Raw genomic sequence first — 17,836 nt, forward strand, 5'->3', positions numbered from 1 at the left:
TGCAAGGTACCCTGGGTGTGTTGGTTGTTGACGTTCTGGGACACCATGTCAAGCTCTGCCTGTTACATGCATTGTCCTCTTTCAAAATACACGTCTGTTTTCACAGGAAATGTAATGTTTACATACAGTCTCTTTCAAAATAAATGCACTACATCGGTACAACTTTGTGAACTGACGTTTTTTCCCTTCAACAACAAACACATGGTTAGGAAGTGGTTAGGTTTAGGAAAAAAGAGCAGGGTTTGGCTTTCGAATCTTATCGGACACAAACACCGCTCTCTCGGGTGAATGTCGGTCTTTGTTGGATCCATCCACCACCCCTCCCACTCGCCCCACTCGGACTTTTGGCACCTTAACTTTCATCCTTGTCCCACTGCATGTCCCCCTGATGCTGCCTGGCGGTATTAAACTATAACGGCAGGCAGCAGCGTATCATGCTGACGTTAAAGGACGTGTTCTTTCTTTGGTTTCTGACGCTGCAAGTCACTGCCCAAGCGCCGGATTCGACGACTTTGGAGTGAGACTGGGCTCTATGATGATGATTTATACCCAATATTTATAATTACGATCTTTGTTTGTCATTTTATTAACTTTTATTGTGTATTACAGTATTGTTTGATTTTATGATCTATGGATACACTGGCGCTTGTTTTTTAACTGTGTCTTGTAAGGTGTCCTTGAGTGCTCTGAAAGGCGCCTATAAATAAATTAATATATTATTAGGACCTGAGTTTGAGGTTATTTACATTTATGTTAGAGTAACTGTATAGTAACACTTCAAAAATATGTTTTATAAAAATGCATTTGGGTGACGAGTGTATTGTTGCAAAGCAAGTGTCTTTTTCTGGTTTCACTGGTGACACTGTTCATCACTGTTTTAAGAAAAAAAAGTAACGTGAATTTCAGGAGCGAATGACAAAAATGTTGAGTTATAGTATTATAAAAATGGAATATTATTTGCTATCGACAAAACCTGCCTGGAAACCTGAGAATGTTTTCAACAGATAGAAAAAGATAACAAGCTTTTAAAATAGTGTATTGTAACTGCTGTGGGGCAGTTTGGGGAATCAAAGAGGAGGAGTCTGTTTAAAAACTAAAAACAACAAAACACTGCTATAATTCTGGTGTATTATAAGCATTTACTGGACTCAGTCATTCAGTGAGAGCACTTTTCTTTCACAGGTGGATATCTTAACTAATCAGCACTCCCAATATTCAGCTCACAGGTCTAAAGTCCAACGGTCAAACTCAAAGCGCACTTTTCTACCAGCCTGCCAAACCCGACTCTGCTCTCAGGTCAGTTCTGTGACCCCTCTGTCAAGCTTAAAGCCCCTTAAAATACACACGGGCCTAAACACATTTACATGAGGAATAGCTGTGCAAGAGATTTCAACACCTTCCCGACTCTTTGTGATTCAAAGCGCAGCTCTATTTTATTACCAACACAAGCATTACAGATGTAAACAAAGCTCTTGTAGCGTCACTGATCAAACAGTCATCAGGCTTAGTGTTCACTTACTGCTGGCTCTTTAGTCAAGTCATCTATTCATGTGTTTGGAGTGAAAAAAAAGTCTCTTAGTGATGTATGTTTGGATTATACATTGTTTTCAAAAGGCGTTAAAAGAATAGTTTAAAGGAATAGTTTGACATTTGGGGAAATTTGCTTGTCAGTTTTTCTGATATAGCTCTCATATCTGTAGACTAAATAGGAAGCTACAACCAGCAGGTGGTTAGCTTAGCTTAGCATAAAAGCTGGGGGCAAGCAAAAACAGCTAAGCTGGCTCTGATCACCACTTGTCGATTTTACGTTTCTTTGTGTGCACAGTAAAAAAAAAAGATATAATGTGCAAAAAAATTAAACAGAGGCTAGCTGTTTTCCTGTTTCCAGTCTTTATGCTAAACTAAGCTATGCTAAGCTAACTGTCGGCTGGCTGTAGCTCCATATTTAGCAACCACACCTGAGTGGTATCAATCTTGTCATCTGCCTCTTGCCAAGACAGCAAACACGCAGTAAAATCAAAAGCTATTTCCAAAAATGTCAGACTATTCCTTTAAACTTTACCACATTCAAACAATTAAAGAACATCCAGTGTTTTCCAGTCAACCAGTCTTTACCCATCAACCACAACCCCTGCTATCCTTAACCGATCACACGTGTTTCCCCCGTCCTTCAGATAAAACATGCTCGGGCACGGCGCGGGTGTACCACTCTGACCACCCACCGTCGTACACCGACACCCCTGGGTGCCCACACTCGTGGGCTGCCAGTGCCACGTTACACGCAGTCACGGCCGAGCCACACGATACACAAATAGGACGGCTGAGGTCCACACCAGCCCGGGTGAACAGAGCCTGGAGTTGCTCCTTGGACAGGAAGTGACCCGACGGGGACAGGAAGGAGTGGAAGGGCATGTTGATGGAGCCGGGGATGTGGCCTGGTTCTGTGTCTGTCAATCAGAAAGAGAGAGAGAGGGTAGAGTAAGAATAAGACATTTAGTACAGATAAACAGCCCTGCATCATATTGGATGTTGATTAAGTTCATAATATTCAGAATCTGAACTCGCAGCGTTCCAACACTCAGACTGCAGCTTGTGCTTGTGTCACATAAAGATTTTCCAGCTGACACAGTCCAGAACACAACAACACATGAAATCGATCTTGCATAGCTGGAAGTGCACCGTTCGCATACATGGGTGGAACACATTTGTGCCCTAAGTGTCTGGTGGTACGACAGGTTAGGGTAGCTGCAGCTGACCCCCAGCACAGTCAGGGTTATGATATTGGCGTTTGCTGATTTCTTTATCTCCCCGTAGTTTCTCTCCCGCTGTGCCCAGAAGGCTTGTTCAGTAATCCATCCATAAACACAACTTGCAGCTGTGAGCTCTGCATGCATCACACAGAGAGGTCAAAGGGCACAAGAAGAGTTACATCACTCCAGCTGCACACGATGAACTGTAGGACCTGACATCTGACTTGTAAACATGTCAGATGTTGAAGGGGTTGAGTCTGTAACATCTCGGCTACATTGACACATGACTGTTTCAGCAGACTCGATAATCTTTTATCACCAAGACACTGATTCCCACAAGTTGTCAGGTGGCTCAGATACATGTTCTTATCGGGACAGAAAGTACATTGACTAAGTGCTGTTAATGTATTACTCTGACATACTGAAGACTATAGCTATAGGGCTAATCCTTGATTCATTTATTTTCAAAATGATCACCAATATTTGGCCCCTGGATTTTAAAGGGATAGTTCTGATTTTTTTGAAGTGGGGTTGTGTGGGGTACTTATCTATAGTCAGCGTATTACATACAGTAGATGTCAGTTGGTGCGCCCCCAGTTTGGAGAAGCAGGCTGGAGTCTGAGAGGGACGCTAGGCAATGTACTACTGTAGATGGCGATCAGCAACAAAATGTATTTTAGCCACCTAAAAGTAATCAATATCAGTGTAAGTGTATGCTACATTAAGAGTATTTTCACCACTTTACCTTTCCGTCAGGAGCCAATTCCGCTGGCGAAGGCGTTAACGGCTTCAGTTCCCCATCTATGCTCTCGTCAAAGCCACCAGACAAAAACAGTAATTTTAGCTGCTGTACATGGGAGCTGTTGCTCTACTGCTGCTTTGGTCAGTTGTTTAGTTTGTGTTATTGTGTGGCTTCAGTGAACCCAAACCAACCCTTTTAAATGCCAAAGTCACACAGTAACACAAACAAAATGACTGATTGAGGCAGCAGTACACCAGCAGCTCTTGTGTTCAGCAACATTAAATCACTGTTTTTCTCAATGGAGTCTGGCTTTGAGGTTTGCGATATAAAGGCTTAATTTTCCCACTGTAAATCACTGTCTGACAGTAAGGTAAAGAGGTGAAAATATTCCAAATGTAGTGTACACTTAAACTGATTTTTTGGGTGGGAGTTTTTATAGGTGGTTAAAACGTGTTTTGTTGCTGAGCCCTCCACAGCAGCATGTTGCTTAGCTTCAATGTCGGACTCCAGCCTGCCTCTCCAAACTGAGGGCGTGCTGACTGACGTCTGCTGTATGTGATAGACTGTTTAAGGATAAGTACCCCATACAAGCCCGCTTTAGTAAATCTGAACGGTTCCTTTAATACCAATACTGAAACAACAGTTTTTCAAAACTTTACTCAATAAATATGAACATATTTTCCATAAAAACCCTTTTTGCATTTCACAAAACAAGACAATCTTGTAGCTGAACAAGAACCTTCTCTCAATAAAAGGCTGTTTTACATTATATTTTAATTGTAAATGTTGTATTCAAAGCTCCTGAATGCCACAGACAAATTTTGGTCTGTACCAAAAGTGTATAAAGTTTGATACCAAGCTGTTTGTGAGCAACATCCTTTGTCTGATCCTGTGTCTGACGGCTAAACAAAAATGGACAGTCATGAAAAATAAAGGGGATCCATGCAGCTAGCTTGATTTGACAAAGAGGGGAATACCAGTTCCTCTCACACTTCCCTAAACTATCCACTGCTTGGAAAACATCTCCTTTTTTATTAGCAACAGTTACCTTGCCTGAGGTCAAAGTTCACTCTTCTTTTATAAATGGAGCTTCACCTGTGGATGGGCACTCTAACTGCATGTCTGTGTGTATTTCTCTATGTGTGTATGTGCAGTATGTAGAGGTGGAGTAGAAGGGAGTGAGCCGTGTATGGAATAAGATAAGGCACGTACGATGGGTGTCTTATCACTACACACTGCTATCTGTAAAGATCTACTAAGGGTGGACAATATCTAAATTTAGACCATTTAGTCTGTTGGCTACTGTCCTTCTGTCGTGTGTGTGTGTGTGTGTGTGTGTGTGAGAGCATACAGGTCAGTGACTGCAGATAAAATGCATGGTTATGCAAGCATGTCTTTATTGCTCACTCTCCTTATGTGTTTGTGTTGTTGGGTGATTTATTCTCAGCTTGCTGCGTGTCTGTCTCTGTGTTTGTTCTGAGCAAACTCTGCATGAAGTCTACATACCAGGAAGTCGTGGACTCAGGGGACCATTATGATTTTTCCACTGAATGCCTGCGCTACGTTGAACCCATACGGCCACAGATTGTGACTGTCGTGTTTTTGTTTAGATTTTGTTGTGGGGGTTTAATAGTTACATCTGTCTTTGTTAAGCTGCTTGTCAATATATTCCCTCTGTTTTTCATTGCATTCTATCCAACACCACTGATTGCATTAGAATCAAAGTGTTAATGCATTTTATAGCTTTTAAAGCAGCTACAGTTATACTTAGCACAGAATAACAGGCAGTGTTGGGTTTTTTTATCCTCAGTTTCTACCATTTTTTTTACCCATTAAAGTTTTTTTTTAGGAGTTTTCCCTTATCCACTGTGAGGGTCAAAGAACGGAGGGATGTCATATGTTGTAAAGCCCTCTGAGGCAAACTGTGATATGTGATATTGGGCTTTACAAATAGAATTGAATTGAACCACTGAGTGCAGTGCACACAGACATTTTGCAATGAGCACAATGGCTGTGATTTGCGATTATTTCGTTGACTAATTTGTGTTTGCTAAGTGACCGTATCTACAGCTGTTTATGTGCAATAGGGTTGTAACAGTATGAGATTTTCATGGGACGATACCCATGTCAAGAAACATTGCGGTTTCTTGGTATCACTGTATTTCAGTGTTATTACTATTATCACTCAAGGAGTCAGGTCCAAAAACAGGAAGGTATGTTCGCAAATAACTTTTGGTAGGAAGGTCGTAGATGGATGGATCTAAGACTTGAAACCAAGCTCTACCCCCCATTCGCGACCCTTATGCATCGATAAAGCCCACCCTTGACCCTCTAGGACATCGGGAAGTGGGTGAACTCAACACTTGAGGAGTCAGGTCCAAAAACGGGAAGCTATGTTTGTGAATAACTTTTGATAGGCCCTTCCGCGTTGATAGCGCCCACCCCCGACCATCCAGGACGTCGGGAAGTGGGTGAATTCGACACTCGAGGAATCAGATCCAAAAACGGGAAGGTAAGTTCGTGAATAACTTTTGATAGAAAGGTGGTATAGACTTGAGACCAAGCTCTACCCCCCCATTTCTAGCCCATCCGCATCAATGGAGCCCACCCCCGACCTTCTAGGATGTTATGAAATAACTTTTGATAGGAAGGTTGTAGAGGGATGGAACTAAGCTCCACACCCCCATTTTCAGCCCTTCCGCGTCGATAGAGCCAAAGATCAAAGTGACCATTAGAGGGATGAAAACAGAAGGGTTAAATGTGGTTGAACAAACAACTTATTACTACAACTGAAGCTTGAAAACACTTTTTTTATTATGGAAGTGTGTGTAGAAAGTCTTCCTTTTGAAAATAACTAAACTAACTTTGAGATTATCCGTCCAGTTGCATTTCTTTCTTCATATTGCCAATAACCAAAAGTACAGGCTATGATAACCGACAATTTTAATACCACAGAATACCTTAAAACCGGTTTATTGCTTCAACCCTAATGTTTAACTTAGCATACTATTCAAATATTGTAAATTAAGGACCCACATGATGGAAAATGACTTTGGACAAAGTTCGCCGCACTGAACATTGATCTTTTTCTGTGGTTTTGCATTTACCACAGTATCAAAAATCCTCATTATTGTCATGATATTGAGTTAGATCGTCTGCCAGTCCACCACGTCCCTTTAAATCAAAAGACAAACATACTGATTTACTATCAACACCTTCAGGGATTCAGCTGCTGTTTTGTTTGTGTGCAACAAAAACCAGCAGATCTGTGTGTCACAGCATCACATGATTGATAGCCAGTGGTTTCACAACTCGCTGCAGTCCACCTTTGTTGTCTGATCAGCACATCTGCTCTTATATCACTTCTCCTGATCTGATCAATGAATGAACAGTGTCTGATAAGTGAGGCTAGCTTGGTTAATGTCGTCAATAAGAGTATGGATTCATTCTTAATGGGTCAGCCACTAAAGGCATTCTATTTTTGCGCTTTTGGAAAGGACAGATTAAGCATGGCAGAGGGCCAAAAAGGGGATGACATGCAGCAAAGGGCCGTGGGATGGAAGTGAACTCCTGGCTGCTGCTGCAAGGACATTGCCTTTTCACATGAGATGCCAGCTCTGCCCACTGAGTCACTAGACACCTCAACTAAAGGCATTTTTAAATGAACACAGGCAAGTGACTGGGGGAGGGCATCACCAGAGGCCCCACAACACGGTATTATCACTTAAAGGTTCAGTGTGCAGGATTTGGGTAATGTATCGTCAGAAATGCAATATAATACATATGTTTTTTAGAGTAGCCTATAATCACCTAAAAATAAGAACTGTTGTGTTTTCTTTACCTTGACATGAGCCACTTATATCTACATAGGGAGCGAGTCCTCGTCTACAGAGATCACCATGTTGCACCGTCATGTTTCTACAGTAGCACAGAAAGGATAAATCAAACACTGGCTCCAGATAGGCCCATTTATGTTTTCGTGTTGGCTACCATAGCTAGCAGTCCCTCCAGATAAACACAGATACTTCACATTGAAATATCTGTGTTTTTATTGGTTCAAATCACCGGGTGCGTTTGTTTTGGAGAGGAAGACAACTCTGTGGATAATTCAGCTCTCAGTAAAAACCTCCTGAATGTCTGGATCTTAAGTTAGCAGAGAAAAAAGGTGAGCACAAATTAGCAGGTGCTAGGCTAAAATCCGACTCAGACATGCCAAATGTTGGAGAGTTGTAATGTGGAACTGCTTTAATCTGTGTTTTTATGGTTTAATTAATCACTGGTTGTGTTTGTTTCAGAAAAGAAGAGACCTCTGCAGATAATTTGGCTCCCGGTAAGAAACTTTCTGTTAAAGGGATAGTGCACCCAAAAATGAAAATTCAGCCATTATCTACTCACATAATTGAAACCACAAAATATCTCCATACTGCTCGTCCGTAGTGATCCAAGTGTCCTGAAGCCCCGACAGAAAAAGTTGTTTGGAAAAACGTCATTTTAGCCTCATTGTAGCCTGTAGCTCTAACTGCCTCTCTGTACACCGCGCACACGTGAGCGCGGTGGACATTTGAATCTGGGGCGCCGTAAGCCTCCATTAGGTGGAGTTGTGTTGCTACCCCCTCTCCTCCGGGATCTCTGCAAGTGATGTGAGGACTCTAAAACTTCACCTGAGCCTCCTTCGGTATATGGGTGAGTAGATAATGGCTGAATTTTCATTTTTGGGTGCACTATCCCTTTAAGGAATTCTAACCAGGAGAAGTTTTAGCTGGTTTGAAATTTGCAGTCCGAACCTTAGATGCCACTAAATCCCCTTAAATCTTACACACTGCTCCTTTAAGTCACAGTACAATATTACTGTGATTTTAAATGTTTTATAATGCTGAGTATTGTGATAATATCTATTGTAATATATTGTGATTTTTTCCCTTTTTCAACCACAAATTAGGAAAACTTTGCCAACATCTGTTTCACTTAATTAGAAAGAGGTTTCCAGTCTGTTCATCTCACTTTAGCCATGTTTATTGCAGCAAAATGTATCTAATGTGCATAATAACTGACTAATAACTGGCTGCCAAAATTTATTATTTATTCTGTATTTGCAATAATAATAGTTATTATAATAAAAAAAAAAATCAATACTTGCCATCTGGGTATCAATACAATATTGCCACGCTTAATATAGCATGCTGTATTGATTTTTTCCTCCACCTCACACAAGTTACACAATTATGTATAAATCAGGCTTCTATCACATAGTAGATGCATGGGTGAATTTTGGGACAATGGGCCCCTGGGCACAGATATGCAAAAGGCCCCACCCACTCTCCTACACAGAAGCAAGACACACAATCTTTGTGGTTTTGCCTCTTTATGTTGCTGTTTTGTGTCTTCTTGTTGCTATTAGGCATGTTTTTGTGTCGTTGTAGGGCTATTTGTTATGTGGCTCTTTGCGGCGTCTCTTTTTTGGTTGTTTTTGTGGTTATTTTGCATCACTTTGCAGTCATTCTGAGTCTCTTGGTCGGTCTGTGTTACAGTAATTTAAGTGGCAGTTTGCAGATGAAGGTGGGGGGACCCTGTCACTCTGGGCCCCTGAGCCTGTACTCAGTTGGCCCATTCAGTAATCTGTCCATCAGTGGGTGAAATATGCTTAATGTTGTGTGAAATGTCACTGACGTCACTTTTAGCAGTCATCTATTATGTAAATAATCTTCCTGAGTGTGGGATTCATAATGTGTAGCTGCACCACTGCTCTCACTTTGGTTGTAGTTTCATGCTTAAAGTTGCAAGAGACCTGAACAGAGCAGTGTCATCATGCAGGCTACTCACTGTCTCTGGGCTCAGGGTCCAATCCTTTGAACCTGCCTGCGGGCCTGGCGTCCACCACCTGGAACTTTTTGGTTTCCAGGTTATCCAGGATATCCTCGTAGGTCTTGATCCAGGAGCGGTTCAGGGAGGCCTTAAACTCAGCCGGTGCTGGTCTGATGTACTTGTCACTCACCGGTCGCCCCTCCAGCTCCCAGTTCCTGAGCCCCCCGTCGAGCAGCGAGACCGCGCTGTGCCCGAACACCCGGAACATCCACCACACACGAGGCGCCGAGAACGCGCCGAACTCGCTGGCGTCGTACACCACGACGTGCGTGTCACGCTCTATTCCCAGATTACCGACATAATCTGCAAAAAACTTCTCAGACGGCAGCATGTGGTCCAGAGGAGACGTTTTGTCGCAGCACTGGTCTATGTCAAAGAAAGCTGCGCCCGGGATGTGCCTCTGCTTGAACTCGCTCTTGGTGTTGCGCCGCAGTTTGGGCAAAAACCAAGAAGTGTCCAGGATGCGCATTTTGTCCTGAACCTTCATAGCCTCTGCGAGCCACTTAGAGGTGACCAGAGCTCTCGCTTGAAGCGCCATGGCTAATTCTGGAGAGGCAGACGGGCCACAAAGTTTAGCGCACTAAAACTTGATCCACCTAATCTTGTGCCAAAGGTTGAGGGTGGAAGATGGAGCATATAGATAGAGAGCGCGCCACAGCCACTACGCCCCTTAGTTCACTGTGCAACAGCTGGAAGTGAATGGAGGCGTGACGCGTTAGTTACAGTAGTGTGATTACTTTGTAACGAGCAACTAGGAGGTCTGTAAACTGCATTAGGCATTTAAACTCATTCATATATTTAAAAATAAACCTGCTGGTCACATCAACACCTGCCCTATTTAACGGTCTCAGTTATTACTGATAATAAGGCTTTTATTCATTATGAGTCAAAATATTATTTATTTATTAAACTATTCCTACGTAAAAGACAGTGGAAACTTAATATTCTCACGATCTCTCTAATTTGATGCACTGATTCATTTTCACAGCTCATAAAACACTTTATTTGCTGCTGATATTTCACACTCCTGCTGAGTCAATCCATTGTTTTAATTTTCTCTGAAGAGCGTGGAGGCTGTTTATTTAGGCTATATAATGTATTTATACAATGAAATGTGCTGGGTTGGTGTTTTTTATTTGATGGAAACTGATGTATCCTACCAGTTTGCTGCTTTCGTTAAATTACCCTAATTCAATCAACTTTAATTGGTTATTATTATTGTCATTATTATTAGTAGCAGTAGTAGTAGTGGTAGTGGTAGTGGTAGTAATAGCAGAGGTGGAGGAAGTATTTATTTATTTTAGCCTACTTCAATAAAAGTAGCAACACCTCACTGTACAAACTAATACTAATAAGTCCTGCATTAAAAAATACTATTAAGTATGTGAGTACAATCAGAAAAATATATTTAAGTATTAAATGTAAAAGTATTTAAAGCAGTTTTTTAAATAAATCACATTATTCAAAATAATCAAAAAATAATTAAAAGGAAAAGCAGCACGTTCTTGTATTTGAGAATCAGGAAGCATGAAATGTTTTTGCATGAAAAATGGCTTTCAACATTATTGAAATAGTTGCCAATTAATATTATAATTAATGAACTAATCATTTTAGTTGCTCTTGTAAAAAATAACCGCAACTCGTAAAGTCATTAGTAACTAAATGAATGAAATAATGGCTCGGCACAGGAGCCAAGTTATCAGGGAGGAACTTTAGGCACCTTCGACTGTTTTCCAGCCGGTTGCTTTCAAGTGGTGCGCAAGAGTCGCTCACCGGATGTTGATAGACTCACACGTTGCCGGTGAATTCTTATCCATGTAGCTTGTAGTAATTTCTATAAAACCTCATATTATTAAATCAGGATGTCGGCGTCGTTGATCAGGAGAGGACTGGAGCTGCTCAGCGATGATATTAAAGGTCAGTTGAGCCTTTTAGCTCGCTAGCTTAATTACAGTTAGCTAACATTAGCTTTGGACAGCAGTGCCGCTCTGTTGGTGGTTTTGATCGTTACAGTTTGGAAATAACAGATGTGGTTAACATGTCCCTTCACTGCTGACTGGAAATAGAAAACGGACGACTTAATACTTATTGTTGCTCAGTTGGGGCAGTAACTATTGTCAGTGTTTTATCGTGTTCTTCAAAAATGCTCATGACAAATTAAAAAGCTGCATTAGAGGGTTCAAGATGTTTTACCTGTACAGAAATAAGTCATTCATGCAGTACGAAACACAGAAAAACAAACCGAATTTACCATTTGTGAACCACTGACATACATGTTATATGTTTGAAAATAAATGTTAAGTATTTTATACTAGAACCAGATTCAGGTTTATTGCCAAGTTGGTTTTCATACAGAAGGACCTGGTTCAGTGTGGTCTACATGTGAAAAATGCAGTGACATGTCTCTTTTTTGCATTTTCATAAACAGAATAAAGCTTTCACCAATTTGAAACTGTGTTTTAAATAATATTTAGAATCTCTGGGGTAATCTAGTCCAGATTTGACCCATTTAACTGTGATGGTTTTTGATCTGGATCTGGTCTAATGTTGTCTACATGTGAAAAAGGTGGTGCAATGTCCCTTTTTTGCATTTTCACAAATAGATTGTAGGGTTTCACAAATGTGAAACTGTGTTTTTATCATCATTTAGCCTCTCTGATGTAATCTATCAAGATCAAGATTTTAACCCATCTAAGTGTAGTGGACTGTGATCTGGACCTGGTCTAATGTGGTATACACGTGAACAATGCAGTGAAATGTCCCCTTTTTGCATTTTCAAAAACAGAATAAAGGTTTCAACAATTTAAAACAGTCTTTTAATCAACATTAAGCCTCTCAGGAATAATCTAGTCCAGATTCGACCCTTTCAATGTGGTTCTGCATGTGAAAAAGACGGTGGAAGTCTTTTTTTGCATTTTCACAAATAGTATGAAGGTTTCACCAATTTGAAAGTGGGATTCAGGCAGCGTCAAGCATTTACCTTAAATGTCCAACAGTCTTTTACAACAGTGAAATGTGCAAAAAGCCAAGGATCGGTCACTCAGCAACGCATGTTATTTTCTCCTTAACTCTCCCCTTAAGTGCTGCAATAGAAGCTGCGAATTGAAAGTTCTCTTCAGCGTTGTGAATTTGATTTGGTATTTTGGTGCATAATGGTTATAATAAACTCAGTAAGAGAAACGAGAAATAAACAAACAAGTACTAAGTTAGTAAAAATTCATTAAAAAAGAAACAATAACAGATCTATCCTATATCAAAATCATCACAAAATAACCGTTTTCAGTACATTGGCTGATCGGTTACACAGGCACTTAGAGCAATGTCTTGCTTTGTTTGTTGTAAATGTGTTTTTCTGCCTCTCTCTATGTCCTGTGCACCTTGCCAGATGCCAGTAAAGTGAAGAAGAAGAAGCAGCAGCAGCAGACACCCAGCTCGGCCAAAGTGATGGAGCTGGTGGACACAAAACGACAGGGTGTCACCAAGCAGGTCAAACGGCTGCAGGGTCGCCTGGGTCCTGGCAAGAGCAAAGCTACAGTCAAAGACAAGAGAATCAAGTCTGCAGTGGGTCAGTCAGCTCATAGTCCTGCACAGCATCAGTGCTCAGAGGAAAATACATCCAAATTACATTTGTTATTTCAGCAATGTGCAGCTCAGTTTAATTTTGTGAGCTTAATTATTTAACTTGTGTGCCAAGTCAGTGTGATATTTATCACGTGTCCAAAATCATTGGAATAGACGAGTGGTAACTTGTGTTTAGGATGTTTTTTGCATTGAATGGGAAACACAACATGAAACAACATAAAACTGATCGTCCTTATGTAGATTGTATGTCAATAGTCTTACTTTCTGTTAAGTTTACGTTAGAACCACTAGGTGGCTCTGTTACATGACGAGCAACCTGTAATTGGATAAATAAAATCTGTAATCTAAATAACTGTTCTCACAATCAGAATCTCTTTTATGTGCCATAATGTGACTATCTCACCAGTATTCGTAGTTAATGTAGTTGCAGTTTGAGTATGTCTGTGGTGTGTGTTTTGTTTTAAACTCTTTCTTTGGTATTTTCTTTGAAGAGGAGTTCAGGAAGAAGCAGAGGAAGAGTCAGATGAGCGCTAATCTCAAGTACTTTATGGAAACTGGCTACAAAGCAGCAGATTCTGACACTTTGAAGGTAAGAAAGGCAAACATCACTCACTTATTACAGCGATCATCGACTCCTCTTTACTCTATGATCAGTAATTTGCTTTTAAATTATTGAAATGTTTATATCGAATTGTCTGGTATTTTTCAACCTAGACTGTTTTCTCCATGTGTTTATGTCGAAGTGACAAATAAGAACAACAGTTTTTGAAACAGGTGCAGTGTAGAGAGAGACAGCTGCAGACGGCAGCGGTGAAACAGGCTGCAATGTAACAGCTCGGTCGCTGTTGGTTTGAACGTACAGTTAGTCATAAAAACTTTTGATGAACATAAGTTGACAGGGATGGGCCCTGTCAACTTACGTTAACTTACGTCCATCAAAAGTTTTTATGACTAACTGTACGTTCAAACCAACAGCAACCAGAGCTTCCAAAACGACGCAAGTCATTCATTTTTCAATGCGAGCCCGGTGACTTTGGCGATCTGGTCGTCAGCCGGAGGGGAGTTAAAACTCATTTAACTTTTTGGTAATGAGCTCTGACGCGGTTTGGCGACAACCAATCGGAATGCTGACGTGCTTCGATGAAGCGTGTCCCAGAGAACAAGCCATGTAACTTTGGTGCCTACAGCACACTTGTTCAGACAGTGGATATCGAGAAGTTGATTACTTGCATTTGCGCCCACTCAGTCCTGTGGTGGCAGTCCTTTATAATGTGTCGCTGTTCGGTTACAGAGACCAAAATAAAAAGGATGAGGCTTGGGACCGCGTCGCAGACGTAGTTGGTTGGTCTGGTGAGTTTTAAAGTGTGTAATGTTAGTAGTAGAGGAGAGAATTGCAGGCTAATGTTGAGACGTAGCATGCAAGTCTTCCTTGCTTGGTTTGAATGGGATGACAAAACAGTTTTCTGTTTTCACTGACCAAACTTAACTTTCTGTAGGCCCACTATGAGCTTTTTGACTGGACAACAGCAAGCAGCAACTACGCTGCCTTCAAGCCAGTAGTCTGCTTTGCGGCTCCTTTAAATTGACAAGCATGATTGAATGTGCAATGATTCACGGGATGAGTGACTAGAGTGACCAAAGCTGCCACAAATATTTTTGACAGTCGTGCTTCTCGGGCATCCTCATGATTTGGACGATGTGAAAAAGTCTGCAGGGTTTCAAAATGAGACTTCTGCTTTTAGCGAGACTTGGACACAAAACAGAACAGAGCAAGTGAAAGGCACTGGGAAAACTTCTCTGTAGGGTCCTTTCCGTATTGATGTAAGACACTCGTGATAACAGTCAGAGCCTGTTTGTGGCAAAAACAAGCACTTTTACTGGATGTAAATTAAAAGGGCACATCAGGCTGGAGTGGTTGCATGGCAGCCTCTTACGCAGCTGTTGGCTGCAGCATTTTCAATCAATACTGGACCAGTTATAAAGTCCCTTAAGCCCCTTCCCCACCGCATTAACATCTGGGTTTTTTATTTAACGGAAAATGTTACAATCAGCATTCACTCCTGGGTCAGATTACTCCGCAGTAGTTATGGGTATTTATCGGCTTCAGCTCCAATCAGCTGTCATTGGCAATGATAGAAATACAACACCCAGGTGGACATGCTCATTGTAGGCCCTTTGCGGGCGTAATGTAATGACAGGCTGCCACAAAATAGTGTCTGTCTCTGTCCAAGCAGCGCTCAAAAAACATTCCAAATTAGACAGCACCGAGTTTGAGTTTGAAACTGGATAACTAACAGAAAATAAAAAAGTAGTAACCACAGTAACATTTTCACTGGCCTTCATTATGCTTTTTGCTGTTTACTAACCTGTTTTCTGGCCCGTCTGTGACGTTGAATGTGACGCATCAGGGGGAAAAAACACACACACACACACACACACACACACACACACACACACACACACACACACACACACACACAGAGGCATGCTTGTGTGCCACAGAGCTGTGTTCATGGCCCTGGTCAACTGGCAAGAGGAAAGGAGTCTGTCACCTATTTTTATTGGGTTTTATCGTGTTTAAAAATCCTGAATATAGATGTTTATTTTGGCAGAAAAGGGATATAAGAAACAAAAACATGGGGAAATAGGGTTCAGGTTGAAAAATACCGGCGTTCTTCTTTAAGTACAACAATTAATGACGGATCTCACCATGTCTGACAGAAATCTGAATTTTTACTTTACTGACCCTGAAAAGTTTACCAGTTTGTCAAAAGTCTTAAACTACATAAACCTGTGTCTGCTGTCTACAGCTGACTTTGTCACACAGTGCTGACTCGCTCTCTGTCTCACTCAGATCTTGAGCCACAATACAGGGAGACAGTCCAGGAATCGCCCGGAGACACCTGCCAAGAAGGCCAAGGAGCCGCAGTCTTTGTTCACTGAGGACGAGTTCCAGCAGTTCCAGAAGGAATATTTTGGCAGGACTGTGGAGGAGAAGAAATAAAGTGTACCAAAATACAAAGACGCTGCAGCCATGGTGGAAACACCAGGGCTGTGTTTTGTGAATCAAAGTGGATTCCCGGACCAGATTACAGTTCACAGGTGTCAACAGTGGAACAAAAGATCTTTGGGGAGAAATGTTTTGAATCTGTGCTAGTGTTATTACTGCAGACACATAGAGTCACATACAGGGTCATATGATTGTTTCACTCCAAAATGTGATTCTGAAAATATGTGTCATGATGATATTGTGGTGCTGACTACTGCTACTTTCACAAAATAATTACACAATGAGAGTTTTGATAAATGATCATCAGTAATGTGGATATAATGGGTCCGTGTCATTGGTTCGACATCCCATTAGTCCGGCTGTCTGCAGTGCTGAACGGCTCACAGCGGGCGTATGGTGCGCCGCAACCGGCTTTAGGCGAAGCAGGCTCACAGCTTATGTGTTTGTCACTTTCTTTTTCATTTTAACCCACACCATGATCTTTTCCTGACCCTAACCAAGTGGTTTTTGTGCCTAAACCTAACCAGACCTTAACCACAGGGCATCATGATGATTTCGGAATGGATTTCGGAACAGTGAGTTTAATATGGTCGGAACAATGGGATGTCGAACCAATGGGCAGTTCCCGGATATAATGACTAAGTGGGCAAACAGTCTGGTGAGCTCAGTAAATTACATCACTTTACTGTAATGTGGCCTTTAAAACCAGGAAAAGACAACACTTCTAAAATCTAAGACAATATGTAGTGACACATCACCATATGGATATAATGTCGATTTATTGCCCAGCCCTAGCATTACCTCATATTATTGAAAATGTAACCTACATTAGATTTGACAGGAAAAGATTCAGACACAATAAAATGTTTGTTTTTTTTTAATAACTTCTGCGTAATTATAATTAAGTTATATTTTGGTTCTTATTCATGTTGTTCAGGAAGTTTGTCAGGATAGACCAGTTTTATTAGACTTTAATTGAATTAAGACTTTTCTTATGTCTCCACACCGGTGAGAGCTGGGAGGCTTCATGTTTTCGTGTTGTCCGTCCGTCCCATTCTCGTGAAAGCAATATCTCATATTCTTTATTTGAATATATTGAATATAAATTCAATTTTTCACTCTTCACTTCACTTCACTCTTCACAATTCACTCTTGTTGTCAATTACACACAGGTCCAAACACACATGCACAAACCTATACATGCACTAAGTGGAGAAATGTCAGAGTGAGGGGACTGCCTTGGTCAGGTGCCCCAAGAGGTTGGGGGGGGGGGGGGGGGTTGTTGTGCCTTGCTCAAGGGCACCTCAGCAGTGCCCAGGAGGTGAACTGACACCTCTCCAGCCACCAGTCTACGCTCCATATTTGGTCTGGACGGGGACTTGAACAGGCGACCCTCCAGTTCCCTCCAGTTGCCCTCCTGGGAGCCGAAACGCATGCTAAAGTGCCCTCCTGGCAGCCAAAACGCGCGCTAAAGTGCCCTCCTGGCAGCCAAAACGCGCGCTAAAGTGCCCTCCTGTGAGCCAAAACCTGCGCTAAAGTGCCCTTTTTCTTCTTTTCGCCCCTGCCCTTCAAAAAGTCTGTGCACGCCACTGGTCACTGTGACATAACAAAACATGTTTTTGGTCATAACTTAAGAATTCATCTGCTAATTATGACAAAGTTTCACACATAAGTCTGTGATGATGACATTTTATATCCAAAAGGTCAAAGGTCACATTCACTATGACATCGTAATATTCAGCCAAAACATTTTTCTGGCCGTTATTTAACGTCGTAACTCCAGAACAGAAGAGGAGACATTTGGTCAGATACTGAATTGGTGACACTAAACTCGGGTGCTCACCTTAAAACCGTGATGATTGTATTGATTGTCTTTGCTGCCGGGTTGAA

At 41.5% G+C, this 17,836-nt stretch overlaps 2 protein-coding genes across 2 annotated transcripts; one reads left to right on the forward strand and one right to left on the reverse strand.

The window, feature by feature from the left end:
• Nucleotides 1–1,103: 1,103 nt before the first annotated feature.
• LOC125885557 (3-mercaptopyruvate sulfurtransferase-like) lies at nt 1,104–10,028 on the reverse strand. The gene is made up of 2 exons (XM_049571201.1): nt 9,313–10,028; nt 1,104–2,447 (listed from the first exon to the last, which is right to left on the reverse strand). Exons 1-2 carry the CDS (start codon nt 9,890–9,892, stop codon nt 2,149–2,151), a joined length of 879 nt encoding a protein of 292 aa, XP_049427158.1. The 5' UTR covers nt 9,893–10,028; the 3' UTR covers nt 1,104–2,148.
• A 1,090-nt stretch (nt 10,029–11,118) lies between these two features.
• rps19bp1 (ribosomal protein S19 binding protein 1) lies at nt 11,119–16,995 on the forward strand. The gene is made up of 4 exons (XM_049571221.1): nt 11,119–11,271; nt 12,740–12,919; nt 13,428–13,525; nt 15,791–16,995. The coding sequence occupies exons 1-4, from the start codon at nt 11,217–11,219 to the stop codon at nt 15,938–15,940; spliced, it is 483 nt and encodes a 160-aa protein (XP_049427178.1). The 5' UTR covers nt 11,119–11,216; the 3' UTR covers nt 15,941–16,995.
• Nucleotides 16,996–17,836: the final 841 nt, after the last annotated feature.

This window comes from Epinephelus fuscoguttatus, linkage group LG3, assembly GCF_011397635.1.
Source record: "Epinephelus fuscoguttatus linkage group LG3, E.fuscoguttatus.final_Chr_v1".
NCBI classification, from domain to species: Eukaryota; Metazoa; Chordata; class Actinopteri; order Perciformes; family Serranidae; genus Epinephelus; species Epinephelus fuscoguttatus.